We start from the raw sequence: 25,901 nt of genomic DNA, 5'->3' as shown, positions 1-25,901 counted from the left end.
CCCCCCCCCGCTGGGAAGAGCCTGTTGCTGCCCCAGCCCACAGCGGCAGTCCATAATTGCCATGTGCGCAGATTCAGGAAAGCACATGCCTCCCCCAGGAGTGCGTGCAACAGTGGAAGCCGCCTGTCACAGAGCACTGAGGTGCCCTGCTCCTAAAGAGGAGAAACTGCTAGGGAAGGGACCCTAGCAGTGAGGGAATAAGGAGCCCAGCTGTGGGTTGCCGGGGCAACCAGGGAAGGTCAGCTGACTGGAAGGGGCAGGGCCTGGCCCTTATGAAGCCCAGGAGCTGAGGCCAGGCTGGTAGTTCCTGGCCAGCAGCCAAAGAAGAAGGAGCTCTCTGCCATGGGAGAGAAGAGAAGCGAAGCGAAGCGAAGCCTGACCCAGGAGCAGTATCTAACTTTGCTGAGAGATAAAGGGTCTCCGGTAGGAGTGAATGTTGTTATGGCCGGACAGCTTCAGTCTGAGTTATAGCTGGAGGGCTAGCATTTTGTGTTGCTGTTGGTTTATCACCGGTGGTTTGGTTTAGGCTATTAGGGGTTGGAGGAGGCCTCATAGGGGGACTCGCAGCGGAGTGTGAGGACTCCAGTGCCAGCAAGGGCGCAGTATTTGGGATGCATAGACCCCAGCCCCAGAGAGGGGCGGTTGACAGGCCCCAGAGAAGGGGGTGTTGCGGAGAAACCCCAGTGCGGGCGTGGTGAGCCCCGGAGAAGGGGGCAGCATTGTGGTGAGCCCCGAGAGGGGGGCGGCTGCGCAGAGGAGCCCCGAGAGGGCTGCGTTACAGAGAGGAGAGCCCAAGTGCCAGTGGGGGCACGGAGAGCCTGAGTGCCAGAGAGGGCGTGAACACCAGAGAGAGCGACAGAATAACGTCCAGTACATCTGCGAGGCTTGGGGCGTGGTATTGGGGTGGTAGGAGCCACACGTAGCCCCTAAGGCTAGGGTGCCCCAGAATCTCCCCTTTGTAGAGCGGGACCTACAAGGGGTCCGGGAGTCCACAGGCAGAGACTACAACGAGAAGTGACCGAGAGGGCATAAAAGGCAGCCTCCCTAACATATTTTAACATCAAAGATGTGGCGGGCAAGAAACCGAGGATGCCCTTGGGCCAACTTGGCACGGGAAGGGACCTTAAGGAGATCACAGCCCTCCTGTAGGACTCCGCCTGTGACACCGCCCCCTGGACAAGCTGCGGCTCTGTCTCATGCCCCACCCCAGCTGTGCAGCCCCTGCTCCACTCCCTCCATCTCTGTGGGCCCCCCTCCCCCCGCAAACGCCCCTTGCCCTCTAACAGACTTACCAGCTGGATGCTGCTCTCTATGCTGCCGGACTACAGTCATGGCCGTGTGCATGCTGCAGCTACACCCATGGACGCAGCATTTATCAGCACCATTATCAGCCAAAAACAGCCAACTGCCGATAATGTCAATTTTCCTTTTGTTGGTGCTAATACGAGATGGACCAATGTATCAGTGCACCTCTACTTCCTTCACATATCTGCTAAATTGCTTCGTTTTATAAAACCCCAATCTGGCCCTATCCTGACCACCGATGGGAGGTGCTATACCCCACTTGGGCTCCACTCATTTGGTTTTAACACTGCTTGAGCCCTCCAAGACCCTGTCCAAATGCCATATTTGTCCCTAGCTTTCTCTACCCACAGAATTCATTGCGCATATTTTTCCCGATATCTTTCTATGTTTTCTGCCTCTAATATATCCATATATATTTGAACAATAATCACTCTTTTCCTTGACTGTTCTGCTTCTACAAACTTTAATCCTTTTAATTCTTCCCTCCACCATTCTTCTGCGTATTTCTCACAAAATGTGTCATACCTTTCTTTGTTATACTAAGTCAGTTGCCATTTCTTTTGGTTGGGGAAAGGACTCATGCTGGTGAGATGTTCTACCTACCCCCCATTATCTTGAACAGTACCCTCCACAAAATCATATCTGTTCATTGTTGATCTCTTCTGTACCCCATCACCTATTAATGTTGCCCTTATCCACAGTTTCCAGTCTGGACTGACATCTTGCGGTGTCTGTCCTATATTTTGCTGCAGTGCCACTCCTGGTGGGGATGACCTTTCATCCCACTCTTGATGTTCCTTCTCTAGCTGCTTCCACTCTCTTGTCTTCTGCTCTCTTCTGCTCCTTTCATCCTTTTTGACCTAGTCTATCTCACTGCCGCCTTCTTTGTCTCTGTTGCTGTCCCTGCTCTTGTTCCTCCCTGCATCTTTGCTGTCGTCTTTTTCTCTCCACTTTTCTACCTTATTCACACTCCCTCTGTCTTTGGACCTTTGTTTCCACTCTTCATTAATTTTTCTGTCTTCTGGTTATGTCATTTTTTGGGCTTTGGGTTTGCCTCCTCCACTCCTGCCATCCCAGCGCTTCTTCAGTCTTTCTTTGTCCTTAAGGCATTGATCAGGCTCTCAGCTGATCTCTTGATCTTAGCCAAAGGCCAAAGTGCTGATAGGAACCTACCACAAGGATAGATTAGTACAGCCCTTCTGAATAAGATATGTGCTAGTGTCTTTTGTGCTCAGCCCCCCCTCAGCACTGACTCTTCTTCAAATTGTGGTGAGCCACTCTACATATGTTGGGTTACATCAGTCAACAGCCACCCACAACCAGCATCTTGCATTGTTCTCAATGACTTTCCGCAAAGCTGACATTGTCCATCACTCATCCACATTGACCTGCAACTCCTGGTCATTAAATGTACAAGAAAACCTACATGGAACTTCAGGAAAGCCAGTTGGTCTCTCTTCATGGAAAATGAATGATCCATTGTTACCATTCCATGGCAGATGTAGCCTGTTGACAAGTTGCCACTTGTCTAGTTGAACTGTTATGTTACTACATGTTTTATGCTTTAGAGTCCAACTGGCTACCCAGACTAGCTCTTGGAGACATCAATCGGTTGATGTAGCCTGTTAAAGGTTTCTGTGGTGCCCTCTATAAAGTGGCACAATTCTCTGTTCCCAGAGGATTTCTCTCCCTGTCCACTCCTTGCTTGGATGGAGAGTGTGCTGCTCTGTTAGATGAGTATGAAAAATCTGGCAGTCCAGATATCCCAGACCACTTGCTTGAATCACTCATTGGAAATGCTGGGAGGACTTAACTTCACAACTTAATTTCTGTTGCTCCAGTCAGAGGAGCTGGGGCCTCATTTGCTGCCTGGGAGCATCTCAACATCCCTCAGCCCAAACTTGACTGTCTGTGTCAGCCAATGCTACTGCCACCCACCTTTTACAAGTGGCAAGAACCCGCCTATAATAACAAAGATTTTGAGCAAATATGTGAAGAATGGCATCATTTCCATCAAAATATTCAGAACCAAGATCCTCCACAAGTCTTTTTACCAACTCTGTGCTGTGCAAATTTAAAATCTAGTACTGCAGTTAGCCATGACAACATGCACCTAGAATTTCTGAAACATCTTGGTCCTCAAGCTCACAATTGACTTCTACACTTTTTCAAATGTATTGTGCATGAAGGATGAATTCCATCAGCATGAAGCTGAGCAAAAATCATTGACCTACCCAAACTTGGCAAAGACCCACAATCAGCAGCAAGCCACTGACCAATCTCCCTCCTGAGTGGCTGCTACAAGACACTTGAGTGACTAATTCTACAATGTATGTCTCCAGAAATTGATTCTTCCCTAAGCCCAGATCAAGATAGATTCCACTGTGGCCAGAGCACTTATGATCAAGTTTTAGCTTTAACCACCTTCATTGAAAATGGCTTTCAGAAAAACTTGAAGACTGGTGTTGTCTTCCTTGATTTGACAGCAGCATATGACACTGTCTGGCATTTAGTAATCTGGTGAAAATGTCAGGAATTCTGCCATTTCAGGCCACTTGTCTAGTTGAACTGTTATGTTACTACATGTTTTATGCTTTAGAGTCCAACTGGCTACCCAGACTAGCTCTTGGAGACATCAAACCAATGACCTCCCTCAGGGATCAGTATTGGTCCCTCTTCTTTTCAGTCTGTATATTAATGACCTGCCTGCAACCGTCTCATGAAAATTTGTTTACACTGATATCAGTCAGTGCCTTTGCTATTACAGGTGCACCGATTAAAGATTTTTCTTGGCCGATACCGATAGCTGATTATTAACCGGTCATACCGGCTGATACTGATCTGATACCGATTTGATTACATGTGACACTGGAGGATGCTGGTATCTACCAAACAAAAAGGTTTATTTATGCCAGTACTTTAAAATGTTCTGACATAAATGAAGCTTTTTTTTGTGTACTCTAGGAGCCTCTGGCATCCCATGTATCAGCACCCTGGCACTTCAAAATGGCAGCAGGGGCTCATGAACTAAAGCTCATTGAATGAACTTAAGTTCAAGTTCTGTTGCCAACATTTTTAAGTTCAGGGATGCTTTTAAGCGGGGCAGAGCAGAGTGGGGTGAGGGCGGATGAAGGCTGTACTCTGTGGGTTCGGGGCTCTCTGCTCTGCTGTCTTTGCTTCAGGTTCCCTGCACCAGCCATGCACCCCCTGCCTATCCAGCAGCAGGGGTCACAATTTGCAGCCCCCACTACTGCTGGGCAGGCAGGGGACATGCAGCCAGCGCAGGGCTCCTGAGGGAAAGGCAGCGCAACAGAGAGACCCGAGCCCACACTAGGTAGCCCGCATCCACCCTGTGCACAAATCTGGGGGGTGCGTGCAGTGGTGGGGAGCCACCCTTCTTCAGTGCCTCTGTCCTGCTCCCCACCCTGGCCCCAGGTCCCATGCACCACTCTGGCTGGGTGGTGCCCCCGGACCCAGTCCCTCCCTCACTGTGGGGACCTCGATCTGCCTCCCCCCCGCCCCCCCATTCCCCGTCCCCTCCATAAACTTACTTGCAGGAAGTTGCTCTCCATGCTGCTTGGCTGTTTTCCTGGCCGCATGCATGCGTGCAGCCATGTACATGCGCACAGTGTCCCCCCTGCGTCTTGCAGGAGCATCAGCCCTAAATAGGACCCCTTACAGGCTAGAATGCTGCCCACCTGAAAAGGGAAACCCACCATTTCCTGGGGGAACCTAAGTGTCATGGGGTCCCGGCCCCATGGGCAAGAGGGAGCACAGGCATGCAGGGGTCCCGGCCAGAAGGCATAATTCATTATGTTTATCAGAGAACATTATTGACTACAATGGCCAAAAAAAGCCAATAGCCGATTATGTAAATTTCCCTTTTATCAGTGCCAATCCATTATGTACCTTATGTCGGTATACCTCTATTTGCTGCCCAAGCTCATGACTTTTTAAATGTGGAACTCACACCTAATGTAAACATAAGACTGATGTTCGAGTACTGCCTAAAATGGCACCTCAAACCAACTATCTTAAAGACTCTCTCAAGTGTTTTTCCATCTGGATAATGCCAGAGCTAATCGTGAACTCACTATTACCTTAAATGGTCAGTCTGTCAAATTTGAAACTCACTCAGTTTATCTTGGAGTCATCCTTGACCCGGCTTTAACTTATAAATCGCATCTCCAGAAAACGGCTTTAAAAATCAAACGAGGAACGACCTACTTGCCAAACTTGCAGGCTCCACATGGGGTGCCAATGCCTCAATGCTACATTCATCTCTCTTGCATCATGTTTTTCAGTTGCAGAATATTGTGCCCCTGTATGGGCTGGTTCATCGCACAGTAAACTAATGGACACCCAACTGCATGTTACCATGTGTTTTTGTCAGGCACATTGCTCCCCATTCCACTCCTATGGTCATCAGTCCTCAGTAACATTGCTCCCCCTCATCTCCCCTGCATAAATGCTGAGGTAAGCTCACTAGCTAGACTCTATGATAATCCTTTGTTCTCAGTGCATTGGGACATACTCCACCCACCAATAGCTCAGCCTCCCTCAAGATGTCTAGGTCCACCGTTTTGAAACCCTTTGACTTTTCCTTACTTAGCGGCATGAAAAATGGTCAACACAAGCACCAATCAATCGCCACATCATCTCTGACTCTACAGTCAGTCAACCAGGATTTAACTGGCCACACTATTATTGGGCACTTCTCAACCATTTTGTAACTGGACAGGGTCACTGTGCCTCAAAACTATACCAATGAGGCCTTTGCAATGACAACAAATGCCCTTGTGGATAAGTTCAGGCTATATCCCACCCCCTTGTCTATAAACCCCTGTTTAAATTTGCGGACGACACCAAGATTTGGGGTGAGATGGGCATGCTAGAAGGGAGGGACAAGATACAACTGGACCTGGACAGGTTACAGGGGTGGGCAAATGAGACTAGAATGGGAGTCAATATTGACAAGTGCAGGGTGCTGCACTTGGGCAGTAAGAACCAGCAGCATGCCTATAGGCTGGGGAATTCTCTTCTCGAATGCACAGTGACAGAAAGAGATCTTGGAGTCATTATCGATTCCAAGATGAGCATGGGCCGCCAATGCAAGGACACGGTCAGTAGGGCTAACCACACATCGTGCATCCACAGATGCATCACAAGGAGGTGATCTTCCCCCTCTATGCAACACTGGTCAAGCTGCAGTTGAGAGTACTGGGTCCAGTTCTGGGTGCCGCAGTTCAGGAGAGATGTGGACAGCATTGAGAGGGTCCAAAGGAGGGCCACCTGCATGATCAGGGGGCAGCAAGGCAGGCCCTACGAGTGGAGGCTACGGGACCTTAACCTGTTCAGCCTTCACAAGAGAAGGCTGAGAGGGGACCTGGTGGCTGTCTATATACTTACTAGGGGGGACCAGCGGGGAATGGGAGAGACTTTGTTTCCCCAAGTGCCTCCCGGAGTAACAAGGCATAACGGCCATAAGTTGTTAGAGAGTAGGTTTAGGCTAGACATTAAAAGGCACTACTTCACTGTCAGGGCAGCTAGGATCTGGAACCAACTTCCAAGGGAAGTGGTGCTGGCTTCTACTGTGGGGGTGTTTAAGAGGAGGCTCGACAATTACCTGGCAGGGGTCATTTGAGCCCAGTTTTCTCTCCTGCCCAGGGCAGGGGGTCAGACTAGAAGATCTGCAAGGTCCCTTCCAACCCTACATCTATGAATCTTTCTTAAAGATGGATGCTGTATTTACCCTTTTCCAATCATCTGGGACTTCTCTCAACCACCACAAGTTTTCCAAGATAATGACCAGCAGCTCTGCAGTCACATGGGCCAACTCCCTCAGCAACCGTGAATGTATCCCATTTAGCCCCATGGACTTGTACACATTCAGTTTTTCTAAATAATCCCTAACCTGTTCTTTCACAATTGTTGGCTGCTCATCTGCTCCCCAAACAGTGCTGCCAGGTGCAGTAGTCTGGGAGCTGATCTTGCCTGTGAAGAGTGAGGTGAAAAGGGCACTGAGTACTTCTGCCATTTTTGCATCATCTATCACTAGGTTGCTTCCCACATTCAATAAGGGACATACACTTTCCCTGATCTTCTTTTGCTAACATACTTATAGAAACCCTTCTTGTTACGTTTACTGTCTCTTGCTAGTTCCAACTCCAATTGCGCTTTGGTCTTCCTGATTTCATTCCTACATGCATGAGCAATACTCTTATACTCCTCCCTTGTTTGCCCTAATTTCCACTTCTAGTCAGCTTCCTTTTTGTATTCTATCTCACTGAAGAGTTCCCTGGTAAGCAAAACTGGTGTTCTGGCATAGTTTCTAGTTTTCCTGCGCATCAGGACAGTTTGTTTCTGCACCCTCAGTAAGGTTTCTTTAAAATATGACCATCTGTCCTGGACTCCTTTCCCCCTTAGACTGGTCTTGCGGGGAGGGGATCCTGCCCATCAGTTCCCTGTGTGAGTAAAAAAACTGATTTTCTGAAGTCCAGGGTCCTTACTCTGCTGCTCTCCTTCCTCCCTTCCTTTCCCCAAGATCCTAAACTCAGTCATCTCTTGGTAGTTGCTGCCAAAGTTGCCATCCACTACTACACCCCCCACCTTGTTTGTGAGCCTTGCTTCCTTGTTTGTGAGCAACAGGTCTAGAAGAGCATGGCCCCTAGTTGACCTCTCCAACACTTGCACCAGGAAGTTGTCCCCAGCACTTTCCAAACATTTCCTGGATTGTCTGTGCACTGCTGTATTGCCCTCCCAGCAGTTGTCAGGGTGATTGAAGTCCCTCATGAGAGCCAGGGCCTGTGATCAGGAAACTTCCACTAGTTGTCTGAAGAAAACCTCATCTACCTCATCCTCCTGGTTTAGTGGTCTATAGCAGACCCCCACCACTATAACCCTTGGTGCTCTTCCCTCTGACCCTAACCCAGAGATTTTCAACAGGCCTGTCTCCAGGTTCATATTGGAGCTCTGAGCGATTATACTGCTCTTTTATATAAAGTGCAACTCCTTCTCCTCTTCTTCCTTGCCTATCTTACCCGAACAGTTTGTGCTTATTTCTCAGGCTGTTGTATTTGTGTACCTAAGGAAACTAGCCAATTGCCCTACTTTCTCAAGAAGAATGAGGCCTCCCGTGTTGCCCCCTCCTGCTTGTGCTTCCTCCAAGTTGCTCACTTCCCCACTTACCTCAAGGATTTAGTCTTCATCCCCCAGTGAACCTAGTTTAAAGCCCTCCTCACTAGGTAAGTGAGCCTGTCTGAGAACATGCTCTTCCCTCTGTCAGGGGGATCTCATTTCTTCCTAGCAATCCTTCTTCTTGGAAAAACATCCCATAGTAGAAGAAGCCAAAGCCCTGCTGGCAACACCATCTGTGCAGCCATGCATTGATCTGTAGGAAGCTAGAGATATGGAGAAAGAGAGGACTTTGGGGAGTGGATTTGATAACCGTCTTCAAATACTTGAAGGATGATTACATAGATGTTGGAGGTGAGCTTTTTTCTGTGGCCATAGGGAACAGGACTAGGAGCAATGACTGCAAGTTTCTGGAGAGGAAATTTAGGTTGAAGATTAGGAAGATCTTTCTGACTATGAGGGTGGTCAAGCATTAGAACAGGCTGCCTTGAGAAGCTGTGGAATATCCATTCCTGGAAATTTTCACGAACAGGTTGGACAGACACTTGGCTGGGATGATTTAGTTGGAGATGGTCTTCCCTTGAGTTGGATTAGATGACCTTATGAGGTCCCTTCCAGGCCACTTTCATATGATCCTTTAAATAGATTCTTGTTAAATACAGATAGCAAGGAGCAGAACAACGTAACCTCTCATTCTTTTCCAAACATAAAGCCCATATGCAAAACAACTTCTTTTAAGAATAATTCTGATAAATAATTTCAAAGTCAAGCATTTGGAAATTTCAAAAGCATGAGAAGTCTATGTTCTAACAACACCCCTTCAGCCTCTTATAGTATCTAGACATAATCAGATAATACTGGGGGGGGGTTCATGTAAACTGCTCTTCAGTACACAAAATGAATAGTGCTTTGGGAACAAGGCAGCTGTTCAAAAGTCTCTTAATCATGAGCATTAATGGTGTACCCTCATATCTTAGTCATAATTCAGATAGTTCCAGTCGCACCTGGGAACCCTCATTTCTTCCATAAATAAGATCCCTAGGTCTAAAATTGGGCACCCAACAATGAGAAGCATCTGTTAGTAAACACTTAACAAAAAGTTTTTGAGTGACTTGCCCAACCTCACATAAGTACTCTGTGATAGAGCCAGGAAAGGTGAATGCCATATAAGACATTTTTTTTGGCCTTAACCTTCAACTAGCTTCTCTGCTTGTGTTCCTTATCTTTGTTCTTTGACCTAAATGTCGAGATCAGATAATACAGGGCTTCTGTGAACTGTATAATTCACTAGACAGCACTTAAGTTACAGTCTGTCCTGCATGCTGGGTGAGGTAGGTTAGGAGTCTGGTCAGAAATAATGATTTCACTGTACTACATGTGGGCAAGGGAGCAGAATGGAAGTAGTATAAACAATGGTGTCTTTTTAAATTTCTGTTGTTTGGCTTTATAATGCAAGTATGTTAGAAGGAACTTAACTTCTGAAATGTTCCCTATTTAAAGAAAGAAGAGTAAAACATATTGTGTAATGATTCAGCTGTATGTGAACCCCCGTTATGTAGTATAAACAGCGTTTGAATTTTTAGCACTAAAGCAGATTGATACTAGGTGAACTGCAGGACTAGGTGAATTATAAGACTGCTTTAGTTGGCAGTAGGAAAATACTTATTCCTCAGATAAATGTAGGGGGAAAGGGAGAACTTGACTGACTGTTGGGGTGCTAGGGTCAGTGAGTAGGCTCTCAGTAAATGCCAGGCAAATATTCTTCCACATGCAACCCAAGAGTCTGCCTGTTCCTGTGACTCCCCAGTGCAGCGTTTGCTTCTGCTGCTGTGGTGATGTGCAGTCAGCATTGTAGTTGTTTTGGTGAGCTGTCAACATTTTTGCTGATTGCTCAAGCACCCAAAGGAAAATAATAACTTTATAAAACTTAACTCGGGCAAATCTGCACAGAATTTCAAGGGACTAAAGAAAAGCAATTCTATGGCTCCAGGGCTTTTTTCGTGTCTAATTTCAAAGGCCTGTTGCAAACAGTAGAGACATTATATTGGCTTAGAGAAAAGGCCACAAGAATCATATGTGGTATAAAATGTCAAGTGGTCTACACTTGAAGCTTCTTATGTGTCTTCTTGCAGGATGCACAATTTAAATTACGTACAGTAATGTTGTTAGAAAAATATATGACAATTTATATTTATCTCATGGATTTGTGTCCAGTGGTCATATTTATATCATAGATTCATAGATGTTAGGGTCAGAAGGGACCTCAATAGATCATCGAGTCCGACCCCCTGCATAGGCAGGGAAGAGTGCTGGGTCTAGATGACCCCAGCTAGATGCCTATCTAACCTCCTCTTGAAGACCCCCAGGGAAGGGGAGAGCACCACCTCCCTTGGGAGCCCGTTCCAGACCCTGGCCACTCTGACTGTGAAGAAGTTCTTCCTAATGTCCAGTCTGAATCTGCTCTCTGCTAGCTTGTGGCCATTATTTCTTGTAACCCCCGGGGGCGCCTCGGTGAATAAAAACTCACCAGTTTCCTTCTGTGCCCCCGTGATGAACTTATAGGCAGCCACAAGGTCGCCTCTCAACTGCATTCTGTTGTTTTCTGCCCACTTGTCCAACCTGTCCAGTTCTGCTTGCAGCTGTTCCCTGCCCTCCGGTGTGTCCACATCTCCCCATAGCTTTTTGTCATCTGCAAACTTGGACAGAGTACATTTCACTCCCTCGTCCAAGTCACTGATGAGGACATTAAAGAGTATCGGTCCAAGGACCGAACCCTGTGGGACCCCACTGCCCACACCCTTCCAGGTCGAAACCGACGCATCCACCATGACTCTCTGGGTGCGACCCTCTAGCCAATTCTCTGCCCACCGGACTGTGTAGTCATCCAAGTCACAGCCTCTTAACTTGTTCACCAGTATGGGGTGGGATACCGTATCGAAGGCCTTCCTGAAGTCTAAGTATACGACATCCACCCCTCCTCCTGTGTCCAGGCATTTCGTAACCTGGTCATAAAAAGAGACTAGATTAGTCAGGCACGATCTGCCTGCTATGAACCCATGCTGGTTTCCCCTCAGCATAATTTGTCCTGCTGGGCTCTCGCAAATGTGAGCCTTGATAATTTTTTCAAAGACTTTGCCAAGGATGGAGGTGAGACTGACTGGCCTATAGTTGCCCGGGTCCTCCTTCCTCCCCTTCTTGAAGATGGGGACCACATTGGCCCTTTTCCAGTCCTCCGGGACTTTGCCCATGTGCCACAAGCGTTCAAATATTCCCGCCAGTGGTTCTGCAGTGATGTCGGCCAGTGCCTTCAGCACCCTCGGATGGAGCTCATCCGGGCCTGCCGACTTAAAGGCATCCAGTTCTTCCAAGTGACTCTGCACCATCTCAGGGTCTACGCATGGTAGTCTGGCGCCTTGCTGCTGCCTCTCTACAACCCCAGTGAGAGACTTGTTGTGCCCCTCGCTCAAGTAATATTGTTAGCACAATTCCTTATGGGAATCCCTTTCTGGCAGCTTAATTAACTTGTTTTTTCCTTTGCCATTCCAAAGGACTTGAAAGTTGAATAGCATGGAGGGTGGTTGAAATCTCTTTATGCTTCCATAACAAATATTTATTTGACTTTAACAGTTCAGTGCCATTTACAAGCAGGGATGGAATTTTGGCCTTGACTTGTCTGAAATGATATCTCTGCAGAACATCCTTATTTTTTGCTGGCTGTGTAGTCCTGCATAAAAGTTCACAAATTTTGTACAGCAGTATCAATAGCAACACAATGTAGTGAGAAGTGACAAATACAATAGTAGTGGGAAAGCAAAACTAAGGACTTATCAAATCAACCCAAAGCTTCTTGCCTGTAGTGTATTCACAGCTTTTGCTATGCATGAGCATTACAATAAGAGATTTGTTCAACAGTTGTTCAAAGTGACAATTGTGTAGACAGGACAAAGAGAAGTTCACAAACTGCTTAAATGTTTGTTCCTGTGGTGAGGAAAAGAGGGGAGTAACTTCCTAAAGGGCATACATCTTTGACAAAGTTGAGAATGGAGCCTGGAATAAATTTCCTAGACTTTAACCAAAAGCCTATCCTACTTATGTGGTGGGAGCTGAAAGCTTTTCAGAGCTCTGTCTCTGAATATTGACGTAAAATCTCATTTCCATCTTAGGTAAAAAATAAGAAGCTGGTTGAACTACTGAGGAGGAAGGTTCGCCTTGCTCAGCCTTATGCTGGTGTCTTTCTAAAGAAAGATGACAAGTAAGTATCCATCTCTCTATAAGTATACAGTCTCACTACTACTTAGGCTTGTCTGCATCAGGAAAGATGAGGCCCAAAATTGTTAACCAGAAGTGACATTGGTAGCAACAGAAAGGTTTGAAAAAGCCATAATTGCAAAATGTAAATGAATATCAGGTCTGTGTGCTAGTTGCTTTGTTCACAGAATTATTTAAGTTTCTTTCAAACAGACCTCAAAGACAAGAAATGTGAGGAGTCCCAGAATAAATATGTCTGAGCAAGATTCTGAATGTTTACTTTTAAATATTTTTATCAGCAATGAATCTGATGTTGTAGAAAACCTGAATGAGATCTACCAAACAGGAACTTTCGTTCAGATCCATGAAATGCAGGACCTTGGAGACAAGCTGCGAATGATTGTCATGGGGCATCGAAGGTAAAAGCATCTTCTACACAACTTAGATATTTTACCAGACTCTTCATGAACAGGCACATTCATTAAGCTTTTGTCACTCTATATACACTAATATATGTACAGTGTTCAGAGAAAGAGGCTGTGGGTTGCGATCTCTTGGGTTTTTCTTGGTAGGGGTGGAGGCAGTTCATGAGGGAGATATATTTGTAGGGTCATAGAAATGTGTGGTACTTCAGATGAATGCCAGATAAGTTTCAATCTGGAGTAGGGATGTAAAAGGTTGAACAGTAATTATATGTATACCATTTAATGTTTACCATTTATCTCCTGGCTTTGGTGCTGTCCACTGTTGGGGGAGAAGCTCTGGAAGGGGCTGCCCAGGAGGCAGTGTGGATCTGGGCTGCAGCATCGTGTGGCTGCTGTAGTAGGGATGTAACTAGTGGTAACCTGGGGGAGCAGAGCTGGGCAACGTTGAATGGCGGAGTCAGCAGGGCTTAAATAGGAGCAAGCGCAGTGGTGGGTCTGCCATCAGGTACCGCAGAGGCAGGATGCACAAAGCCAGGTGCCCCCGGCCCCCTCCCTCCCTCCCTCCCTCCCTCCCATAGCACCCAGAGGGGCTTCTACCTGCCAGGACAGCCACACTGTACCCAGGTGCCCACAGGTGCCTGGAGCCCCAGGAGGTGCCTCCCTCTTGCCCAGCCCCAGACGCCAGCAGCTGCTACTTGGCAAGGACCCACCTGGAGTCTGTTCTCCCAGGCCAGGGTCGTGTGGCGGGCAGATGTGTCACTCAGGATTGCGCTCAAGGCATCCATCTGTGGGCTGAGTGCCCCCTTTGCTAGGAGCCTCAGTACCAGGGCAAGTCTTCAACCAAGTGGGAGGAGTGTGGTACTGGCCCAGCTGCTGGCTGCATCCAGACAGGGAAAGGAGTGGCGCGGCAGTGGGAAACACCGAGCCAGGGACCCTGCCATACCACTGCCTGCTCCTGCACACTCGCCTGCTGTGGCCACGGTCTTCAGTCGCAACTGGTAGCAGAACTCATTGCAGTCCCACATATCACCCTTGGCCCTGGCTCCCTACACTGTCCTGCCCCTCTGCTGTGGGACCATTTAACCAATATAATAAGAGGAGGTTAAACAGGTAATTTTTAAAATGATATTTACATCCGTAGTCTGGAGGAATTTAGGAAATAGACAGCTTATCTTGTAACTCATATATTGTTCATTCCTGAAAGTTCATTCATTTGTTCTTTCCTCTTATGTGATGATGGAGTGAACATGGGCATAATGGAATCTCTTACAGGTACTCGTAGAAATAAAGCATCTGCTTTCTTTAATGGGTTAGGTTCTTCAAAATACAAGTTTTAAAAACTAATTCCACTTTCTTGTAGAGCAGGAATTTACAGAAGCTAAATCAGTAGCCAATGTACTCTTTCATGCTTCAGTTTATTTTTCTAGAGCTTGTTTGGCAAATCCCATTTTTATCTAGCAGCTAGTCTCTGTATTTTCAAAAGAGTAAAACCTGAATCTCACCAAAATATAACCCAGGCTTTTTTGTCACATTAGTTATAGTGAACAAACAACTGAAAACAACTCTCCCTTTACCCATTTTAGAGCTGCAGCCATGTGTACCAGTGTTTGGCTTGCAAAGTTGTTAACAGCTATCTCTTCTTTGCCTTCAGAATTTGTATAAATAAGCAACTAGAGATTGAGCCTGAGGAACATGAGGCTGAGAATAAGCACAAAGCAAGAAAGAAGACGAAGCGCTCTAAGAAAGAGACTGAAGAGTCTGATATGAAGGGCCAAACTACAGAGCTGGTCCTCGAGCCTGTAGCACGCTCATCACCAGAAGTGCTTATGGTAGAAGTGGATAATGTTCTTCACGAAGATTTCCAGGTCACAGAAGAAGTCAAAGTGAGTGACAGAATTGTGTAAGGAAGGTGAATGATGTGAGAATGTATATCCAAACCTGAGGTTTCCCAGTAGGAAAACATCCAGCCTGTCTTGTTAAAATGAAAGGATAGTATAATTATAGAACTTCCAACTGGAGACTGTTGGAAAGTGCATGTTTCTTAGTCATAATCTTCATATAACCCCATTGTAATAATTCTTCTGATAACAACAGGTCAGTTCAGAGTGTCTTAGGTCCCTATGTAACTGACTTGGATTGTGCTGTGTTCATTAATATTCTGTGTCCTGTGGAGTGTTGTTCTAAGGTGGCTGACTAAAAAATTGACCATAGTTTTCTTCAAGGGTTCTGTTTAAAGGACTAGTCTGGAGTTCTGTGTATAGTGTAGTCCAGTTTATAGCCTCTCTCTCCTTTCATCCAAGTACAGTCAGTGGGGCAGAGAGAATATCCATAGTAACAGTAGCTAAAATTAGATGGGACTCCAGGCTAGTCTTCAGTCTGAGTGTCCATTATCAAGGGAAGGGGGTGAGAGCACGTGATATTCTGAGCTCCAGTGTGGGAGGAATGTTCTACTAACCCTGATGCTTTGCAGGGTTAAGATCCTTATCCTATCTGACAAAGATGAGGACTTGTGAACTAGCCAGACATGTACATAATCATAGTAAACCACTGTGCAGGACCACTGACATGCTTCAGTTGTTTGCTGTGGAAAAAAAATACCTCTGAAATAAGGGTCAATCAGCTGCATGAGGTAATTTAGGATCTCCAGCCATGCAGCTCTCATAATATAGCAACCCACTGTGAATTAAGTGGGTTGTAAACCACCCAGATATGAATGATCCAAGCTCTGCTTTATTAGTGTAGTATTTATGCTCTTTCCAAAAGCTTCTTATTTTTTAAACCTTGTTATGTTGTTTAATAGGCGCTTACTGCAGAAATTGTCAAAACAATTCGGGACATCATTGCCTTGAACCCTCTCTATAGGTATGTATGTCCTACCCAATTCTAGGTCTGTCTTTTGGCAGTTCTTAGTCATGATCAGGCATTTTGGGCCTTCATATCATAAGATTTGCTTCAGAATTGCAGGTTGATTTGTTGAAGATGATGATGATGAAGAGCAACTTTGAAAACACGGCAAATGGTCCAAGTACATAAGTTTGATTGGATTTAGGCCAGAATGTAACTTGACCAGTGGATGAAAGTGTTAGCCTTACTAAGCTGCAGGACTGGGTGTGCATCACTTACATAGATCCTCCCTGCATTAACTCTGGTTTTAGCCACCAATAATTTCTCACTTTATTTAGTAAACTAAGGAGATTTGGTTCCTCAATATATTACAACTAGACAGGAGAAAAGAATCTCAGCTCAGAATTTCAGAGTCAGATGGCTCCTTTTTTCTAATTCAGCTTAATCAGTATTGATTCCTAACTTCTATTTCCTATAAGGCATCCAGTAATTAAAGTAAGTATTCTCTTAGTGCAAAACGTTTTAATTTTTGATTCTGATTGATCTTTTCAGGGAGTCTGTGCTTCAGATGATGCAGGCAGGGCAAAGAGTGGTAGATAACCCAATCTATCTGAGTGACATGGGAGCTGCGCTAACAGGGGCAGAGTCTCATGAATTGCAGGACATCCTGGAGGAAACTAATGTAAGATGAAACTTAAATCATTTATGTAATTTAGATTTTTATTTCAAACAGATACATTGTCCTCTGTGCAGAGGATGTGAGCATTATGTAAGGAGAGGAGTTGACTTCAAGAGACGATGGAGTGTGTGTGTGTGTATGTCTACTAAGGATTAAATTTGAATAACAAGTCTACGCATTTTATGACATATGCATGTTTCATAGAATATTTAGTGATCCAACACAAAGCCAAGCTAGGTATTAGGGCACTAAAAGATTCATTTTAATTACTTTTTGTATCTTTTGGGAGAGGAGGATCACTGCAGGAGGGCTTTATCACTGACAACTTGTCCCTTTTTGGCAAACACTAAATTATCTCTTGAGAGTTGCAAAACTGTAGAACTCTTGGTTCAGAGATTATACCTTTTATTAGACCAAGCTTTTGGGCACACGCGTCCTTCCTCAGGCTCAGAGAAAATTAAAGATGGTAAAAAGTCCCCATAGGTAGAAAATAAACTTCATTTTTGCACAGAGGAAGCTGAAGGTGGAAGTCTGTTCCTCTGGGTCTATGAGAGTTGTTCTTTGATGTGCAGATAAGGCAGGATTCCTTCTCTGGTGGTGTCAGATAGCAAAAAGACAGGGAGGTATAGAAATCTTTCTTGTTGTTCAGCAAAGAAGTTTAAATCCAAAATTGGCTGATTTCTTAGTTGGTCTAATAAAAGGTATCATCTCTGAACCAAGAGTTCTAGAGTTTTGCATTTCTTTTAGTCTCAGACCAACACAAGCTACCTAATAAATCTCTTGAGAGTTAAAACCTTTATCTTGTTATTTCTAGATGAATGACACTGGAACCAGAAAGAGGTAACTTGCATTCTAATATGTAGGAGGCTTCTATTTCATATGATTTGATGGGAAAGTAGTCTACATATTGCTAATCTGTGAGTAGGAAGATTTTCTCAATCTTCCCAGAACTGGATGCTGAAAAGTTTCCACAAGTTTCTTCTATGAACCTACCACCATCCAACAATCCTTACTACTTTTGATTTTGGGCCATAGGCTGTTTTGCCAAGTGGCAGCTGTAGTGTGTGCAGTGTGAAAACTTATGTTGCTTCTTTCCAGATTCCTAAACGGTTGTATAAAGCCCTCTCTCTCCTGAAAAAAGAATTTGAGCTGAGCAAACTTCAACAACGCCTTGGACGAGAGGTGAGACTTTAAAAGGATGGCATATATATCCTCTTTCAAGTTGATATCATGCTTATCACTCATATCTGAGGATCAATAGCATACAATTATGTAACGTGGGCATACACTCCCAAAAGAAAAAAAATGTTTATTACAGTAATACAGGCTCAAATTCTGAATCTTTAGTAGATTTCTCCATTTTGTTTTTAAGAATCAAATCAACACTGCCAATTATAACTAGCACTTTACCAAATGTGTAGGTTACACATATTATTTCCTAGTAATAATTTGCTTGTAGCTTAATTTCTCGTGTGTGTGTGTGTGTGTGTGTTTTGGAAAGTAGTAAAATCCTAATAATCATAGAATGTAGGCTGGAAGGGACCTCAGAAAATCATCAGGTCTAGCCCCCGTGCACCAAGCAGGAAAGACAACTGGGGTCAAGTGACCCCCACAGCAAGGTGACTGTCCAGTCTCCTCTTGAAGATTTCCAGGTTAGGCTATTGCACAACCCCTGGAGGGAGCTTATTCCACAGTCTGGACACCCTGACTGTGAAGAAATTTTTCTCCTGGTTCCAGGAGTTTGTGGCCATTGCTCCTGGTTATCCCCAAGGGTGTCCTGGTGAACAGTTCACCAAGCCCTTGATGTACTCTCCTGATATAGCAGTAAGCTGCTACCAAGTCCCCTCTCAGCCCTCTCTTCTTCAGGCTGAAGAGTAATAATATAAAACCTGGTCACATAATATTGGCTGGGAATTGGAAGTAGACATGGTGTATGTGAAAAGAAGAGGATTGAAATTTTAACAAGTATTTCATTTGCAAAATTATTGTTTGCAAATGAGCTAGCAGTAGTAATACATGCAAACTTATTTTACTGATAGCCATTGTAAATTGCAGCTGTCTTTTTGATTGTGGTAGGTTTAAATTGGAGTATGATAAACATTTTCAAAATGGGATGTGAGCCAACTAACTTCAAAGGCACAGCATGCATACCAAATTCTTGTGTGTGCTAGACAAATCCAAGAGCCTGTGTAGGTAAGAAGAGGTGTTATGCATTATCTAAAAGCTGGAGCAGAAATCTTTTAGCCAGGATCCCTGAATTCTATTGCTTTGTCACCAGTTTCTGTGGTTTTGAGCAACCTTCTATTTTTCTTATAAGGAAAATCCCCCCCCCCCCCCCATCCAATGAAGAAACTTAACAAATCATTTTCAGAGTTCTGTGAGTAGGGACCTACTTAATTCCTAGTTTCACAAATTTTGCAAAAACAAATCAGCAAAACCACCCAAAACATAATATAAATAAAATACTGGCTCCTCCTCGCCACCAGGAGGAGAAGGCGCAAGCTGATGGGGGCAGCACAAAGAGCAGCAGACAAGATGGCAGCTGCCCCCTTGTCCTTGCTCCCTGCCGAGGCCTCTCTGCTAATCCACGCCAAGGGGCGGGGCCACACAAAGGGCAGCCAGAAATCTAGATGGCCGCCACCCCCTCGTCCCTCCTTCCCATGGGGCCTCTTCGCCAGTCAACATCGGGGCGGGGTTTATCTGCCAATCAGGACTGAGAGGCAGGGCTGCAACAATATGACTGGAATTAGAACTTTACACCACGATCAACTCACAAAAATTGGTAAGTTCCCCTGTTCTTTAGGTAGACCTTACCCATAAGGTCCTACAGAAAAAACATGACAATAATAGACCTCAAAAGATCTGACTCAAACTGTGTAATATGCATCTACTAATATAAGTTGCATATACTGATAGACCAGGTAACTTTTTGCTACTCCTCCTTGCAGCAGGGTGGGGATGGAGGAGGAGAGACTTTTTTTTACTTTTTAAACCTTAAGTATAAGGGTACGTAGCCCTCCCCAGGGCCAAGCGTGAAACACTTGTTATCAACAAAGAATGCTGGGTTACCAGAGATTGAAACTATCTTCCCACATGCCCCTCAAGGGATGACGCATGTAGGAACAGCTGTCTTTTTCCATCTCGGAGAGTGGCCCCTTGATGGTCCAGTGCAGCACAAATGGGTCCACGTTTTGTTGCAAGGTGAAGTGTTCACAGTCAAATGTGAAATATGCATGGACTACGAAGTGGAAGAGTCGGAGGGCATCATCAGAGCTGACCTCCCGTGAGTGGGTTTTTCAGGGTTGCCAACTTGGTCTGGCCCAGTAGGGAATTGGCCAGGCAGATCATGTTCCCCTTGGTCACTCGATATGGGATAGAGAAGATGTGCACAGTCTCAGAGAAATCCAAGTCCAGTGTGCCAAAGAGGGTGATGAGGGAGCAGCAAAGAGCAGCTGCAATTGTGGGCAGTTGAAGAAGGTATGGAAGAGAGTCTCCTCCACTTCCTTCTTGCCAAAAGGGCAGGCTGCCAATGATGCTGGGTCGAAGTGACAGACAAACATGTCTATGGCCAGAGCCCCATGCAATAGTTACCGCTGGTGATCACCAGTTCTCTTGGTGCTGGGTAGCTTGTACAGGGTGCACCAGGCTAGGCAGGCTTCCTTTGGTGTTGCTGCCACCAGGCAGTGCCTTCCAGTCATGTTAGGGCAGGCAACAAGGACATGGGCATGAGGCACTCTGATTGTCCATGTGTAAAGTGCCTTCCCAGACAGCATCTGAAGGCAGAGCCCACCATGGTTCTTGCTGTGTACGGGGAATGGTTCCTGCCATTCTCATTGCTATCTGTCCACAGCTGCAGAAATAGGCAGCAGCAGAGGGGGTCTTTCTAGCAAGATGCCATCATGGAGGTCTTGTTATATACGGAGGTGCATCCCTGGGGAGGACAGCTTTAATTTCAGCCAAGAGGCACAAAGCAAAATGGACAGAGTGCAGACCCAGCCAGTCAGCGTTTGCCAGGCACAACAAGCTGAGGCACACCAAGCCGAGTCAAAAGGGTGGGTTAGCTTGATGGTGTGTGAACAGACCAAGGAGACAATGAGGCTTTCAGAGCTGGAACTCAGTGCCCCCTGCTGCAAGGCCAAGTTGTGGGTCGGGGGCTTTCACAGCAGCTCCGGAAATTGCAGGTTTCTGCCCTAGGGTCTGAGTCAGAGATAAACCTGCTAGACCCAGGCAAGGGCAGAAGGGCATCCCAGCCAAGGTGATTAGGATCCAATAGGAAAAAAACGTTCCAGTTAAGTTCCCCCACCCAAGAGCAAGAGCGAGTGTCAGGGAGGCTGGACAAGAAACATCTGTGAGCCTCCTTCAGTTCTCACTATACTGCTACCCAGGGGAAATCCAAACCTGCTATTCTCTTCAGCAACCCTTAAATGATTCTTTTTTTCCCCAACTTCATGAAGAACTCTAATCTGTTTTTCTGATTCAAGGATGTTCCTAAAAGGACACCAGTATAACAGAGCAAGGCACTTCATGCCTGTTACCATGCCTCATAGCAGGATACCTGATGCCTATTCCAATGGCTCTGCTTTAACTCCTGCAAGGGGCATAGAAGTCAGTCCTCTTTGGGCACCAGGTTTAACTTTGAAGCCTATGCTTTCTTGTAGTGACAAAATACCAGAAGTTATTCAGCACTTAAAATTACTTTAGGTAAAAGGAGAGTTACTTTTCTTTTCTTTTCAGATATCTTGCACAAGTACAGGGATGAAATGAATGACCTTTAAGGATAGGTTGTGAGAACATTACTGCAAATGGCCTCTTATAACAGAGGACCTATACTTTGAGGGAATGGAACTGTTCAGTCAGAGGTCAGATGAACTGCTCCATTGTTATGTTCCCTGGGAATTTGATGAATAGCTTCTGCCAGGAGGCCCTATAGTTACTAGCCTCAAAACATGTAGAAGGCACCATTTTACTACAGACACTAACAGAGTACCAACAAAAACTTGATTTTTTTTTCTTCAGATTGCTTTTCTTCTGCTTCCTTAACCAATCCAGTATCTCAGAGGCAGAAGATTTGACACAAGTGTTAAATTCTGCTACAACTCTACAACTTCTGTCTGTCCTGCTCTATTTATTTGTTTAAGATTTATATGCTGCCCTTCCCAGCAAAAGCTCAGAGCAGCTTACAATAAGGGAACAGAACAATTTATAAAATAGGAGAGCAACAAGAGAAAAGTTATCAACTATAGAACAAAACATAAAAGGGGAATAAAACAGAGACCCACTAAGCAATGTCTCAGGATAGCTTTGTTTGCTATATGCTTACTTAAATGTCCAAGTTTAAACTCTGTTTCAGAGCTGGGGAGCAACTGCCAAGAGTGGCCTCTGTTGCATTTCCACCAGGTGGACTTGACATACTGCTGGTACTTCTTGCAGGAGATTGCTCTTTGCTGCCCTTAGGGATTGTGATGAGGTGTAAGGGAGAAAGCTGTCCTTGGGTATGTAGGGCTAAGACTGTTTAGGGCAGGAGTGTCAAACATATAGCCTGTGGGCCAGATCTGGCCTGGTGCTGCTCCTGGGCCTGATCAGACTCACATAGGGTATAACATGCCCATGGTTTAAGGCTTTATAGTCCAAACCAGCATCAGATTTCACCTGGAAAACTATTGGGAGCCAGTGCAAACTCTGGAGCAGTGGAGTTACATGCCCCTAGTGATCCAGGCCAGAAAATGTCACTGTTGCCCCTGTATCAAACTCTGGAACTTGAGTTAGACCAGTGATTTCCCCAGCCTTCACTGTTCCTGGAATATATCTTATACTTTATTATCCTTGTCAACCTGTTTTATCTCTGTAATTTCCTGTGGCCATGATCCATGTTAAAGGGCCTCGTAGACAACATGTTGTCCATGAGCCATGGATTAGTGATCACTGTGTTAGACTGAAGCCTGTAAAGCTTTCAGAGAATAAACTTTTGTCCCATGGGGACTAGAAGAGACTGAGGTGCCTGATGCTGGACACTGACTGAGTGCTGGTCCTCGCAGTAGCTGGGGATTAATTAGATTATAGATGCCCTGATAATCCTAACTGGCAAACTATATGTCATGCTACAGAGGAGAATGCAAATTCTGCTAAGATCCTTGCCAGCCTAATGTGGGGGAAACATTTTGCTAAATCCAGATCTAGTGATCAGTTGGACCCTGAGCATTTGAGAGGAGATTGCTAGCCAAACATCAAAGAGAATGTTCTCTGTACTATTTTACAACTTGGTCTATCTCATTGACATCCTGTTTCCAGCTATGGCCAATCTCTTATGCTTCAGAAGAAAGACATACATGAACTATGTATCAAGGGAAAATGTTCCTTTGTGGTATCTCAACCTGAAGGGCCTTCTTTGGGATAAAGCTGAAGCTTTGAACCATGAGGTTTGACTTAAGTCATTGGCATATTGCATGGTACATGTGTTATATGTATTCTGAGAGGAATGCAGGCAGTTTTGCCTGTGAATGATTGAAATAGTGGGGAGGAGAAGGGGATACTCTGGAGGGATAGGGCTAAGACCCTACTGCCCCCCATAGAGTCTCTCAGAAACTAAATTAAAGCATAGTTCTAGAAACTTTTTAAAGAATTCTAAATAGTAAGTTATTCTAATATTGAACTACCCTGGCCTCTATAAAAACCCCATCTTAATTCAAGCGAATTCCTTAACTTCAATTTCTGTCCAGTAGCTTTTGTTATGCCTTTGTCAGCAAGCGATAGAAATCTTTAGGCAAGAAGGATGAAAAAAGTTTGATGTAGTTCATAATAACTAATGACATTTTGCTTATCTTTGAGACAAAATTGCCTCCAAAGCACAAGGTCAGCACTTTTTCGTAAGCAAAAGTTCCCTAAAAAACACCACTGTTAGTTATTTGCTTGCCTCAGAAGGAAGGGCATTTGCATCTATCATTACCCAGATTTGACTGATCAAGGACAGATTTCAGCAGCAAACTGGAATTTAGTCTCGCACTCATTTCCCTCAGCTAGGTTTTGTAGCGAGCTATATTAAGTTATCTCTTACTCTGTATGGATAATAAAGGCTTTTATGAACTCTTCCAGCTCTAGGTTGGAGTCTGCCTCCCCAAAATGGATTCCTGTTGATGTAGTCATTAGTGTTCAGGGTAGAATCAAACCTGACTCTAATTATTTGGATGCGTCTGGAACTGCTATTACCTACCTAAGCTTTATCTGTCTCAGGAGTATTTTCCTGCATACCCCATGCCACAAATAGCATACATACATTGTTTTGGGAAGGCATCATAAAAAATAAAAATTCCAGAGTTATGGCTGAGACATGATCAGAGAGACAGAGTACAACTCTGGAGCATCAGCAAAAGTTGGTTTTAACCCTCTTATAATCATTGCCAAATAGGCAGCAGCTTTTGACTGTAAAGCCAAAAGCTACCGCCAAGTTACCAGTGTTTGAAAAGGCTAACTCAGTAGCTCTTATCCCATCATCCTGAAACAGTACTGCTTGCCAGTTGTACACAGTGGTATTCTCTCTCTAGCTCTCTCAAAAGAAGAAAGAGCAATTACTTGCTCTTCAGTAACTGTGGTTCTTTGAGAACATGGTTTCAGTTCATACTCTATTCCTTCCTTCTCCTGCCTCTTTGGAGTCCTCATGTGTTATGTTCATTAATAAGTCATGGCCATACAGAGTAGATGAAAGTATTATAAAGAAGATAGATAATGGGTTAGATCTTCATAGTACAATATTGCTCTTTCTTCTTAGCGCATGCATGTGTGTGTGTGTACACACCACTGTACAACTGGCAAGCAACTGAACATTCCCCCAGCCCTCTGTTTCATTCCCCAGCTCTCTGATGGCTTCCTCCAGCTCTGTGATCACTTCCCCAGCTCTTCCTGGAGGGCACAGGCCCCTGGATCTTCACACTAGGTTTCAGCAGGCTGCCACTGCAGTTTCTGCAGTACTGTCTCAGGATGATGGGATAAGAAGTTTCAGCTGCATCAGTTGAACTGGGACTGTAAGACTCCCTTCATTAGGCCTGGCATAATGCCCAGCTGCTACAGTCATAATACACTGTTTGACAAATGTCAGTGGATTAATTCAAGTTGCTTCCTTTGATATCTAACACAGGCATACCACTTTACTCATGTGAATAGCCATCAGTGGCTCAGTGCCTACTTGGAAGGAGGTATCAGGTGGGGTTCCCCAGGGGTTTGTCTTGGGTCTAGTATTATTTAATATCTTCATGAAGGATTAGGGACTGAGTGCATGCTTAGAAAATGTGCAGATGACACCAAGTTGGGTGGAGTTGCAGACACACTGGATCTGGCAAGAATCAAGAATCTCTTGGATAGGCTGGAGAAATGGTCTGCAGTCAACCAAATGAAATTAAATAAGGACAAGTGCAAAGTCTCACACTTGGAACAGAATAATTGCACGCATGAACAAGAGACTGGAGAATGACAGGCTACACTGTACTACTGCAGCTGGGCCAGATTGGTTTGACATCCTTCCTGTAAAGCCAACATCTGAGGAGGAATGCATCTTTGTAAGCAACTCTGGGGATGATGCACCAAAAACTATGAGTGATGCACCAGGGATGAGGCAGACCAGGTTCCTTGGGTGAATTTGATATCTTTTATTAGACCAACCCAAATAGTTGGAGAATAGTTATTAAGCAAGCTTTCAAGTTCAGAAACCCTTCGTCAGGCTCAGGAAGCTGCAGCAGTTGGTGTGCGCTCTTCCTGGATGGAATGAAAAGTAAAGAAGCCAGGGGCTGGGCGGGGGAGTCAGTTGCCAGGCAGATTATATAATGTATCAAAAATCCAATGTCTATGTTTAGTCCCTGATCTCTAGTATCCAGCAGGTTGATGAAATGGAGCTCATAGGCTCGTCTCTGGGAAGTGTTGTGTAAGTTTCCCTTGAGGATCAGGACTGAGAGATTGGAGAGAGAGTGGCCCTCCTGTGAGAAATGTGACCCCACCGGTAATTGAGGGTTTCTGTCTTTGATAGATTTCCGGTGTGCATTCATTCTGGTGCGCAGTTGTCGTCTGGTCTCTCCTACATATCTTCCATCAGGGCATTTGGTGCATTGGATGAGGTATACTACATTCCTGGAGGTGCAGCTGTAAGATCCTGGGATGCTGATGGCTCTGTTGTGGGGTGTAGTAATAGTGGAGGTGGTGGAGATGTGGGCACATTTCTCACAGGAGGGCCACTCTCTCTCCAATCTCTCAGTCCTGATCCTCAAGGGAAACTTACACAACAC

At 45.2% G+C, this 25,901-nt stretch overlaps 1 protein-coding gene across 1 annotated transcript in view; it reads left to right on the top strand.

Annotated features, from left to right (window-relative positions):
- Window positions 1-25,901, top strand: part of LOC102378671 (lon protease homolog, mitochondrial) — a gene marked incomplete at its 5' end in the record, with an annotated part of 38,930 nt that overhangs the window by 10,373 nt on the left and 2,656 nt on the right. Inside the window, 6 exons of the mRNA XM_006038729.2 lie at window positions 12,603-12,691; window positions 12,987-13,106; window positions 14,764-14,995; window positions 15,913-15,974; window positions 16,509-16,638; window positions 17,734-17,817. Coding sequence (XP_006038791.2) covers window positions 12,603-12,691; window positions 12,987-13,106; window positions 14,764-14,995; window positions 15,913-15,974; window positions 16,509-16,638; window positions 17,734-17,817 — 717 coding nt within the window. The remainder of the gene's footprint in view (window positions 1-12,602; window positions 12,692-12,986; window positions 13,107-14,763; window positions 14,996-15,912; window positions 15,975-16,508; window positions 16,639-17,733; window positions 17,818-25,901) is intronic.

Source organism: Alligator sinensis, unplaced genomic scaffold, assembly GCF_000455745.1.
Source record: "Alligator sinensis unplaced genomic scaffold, ASM45574v1 scaffold2149_1, whole genome shotgun sequence".
In the NCBI taxonomy this organism is placed as follows: Eukaryota; Metazoa; Chordata; order Crocodylia; family Alligatoridae; genus Alligator; species Alligator sinensis.
This window is presented reverse-complemented; position numbering and strand designations above follow the sequence as displayed.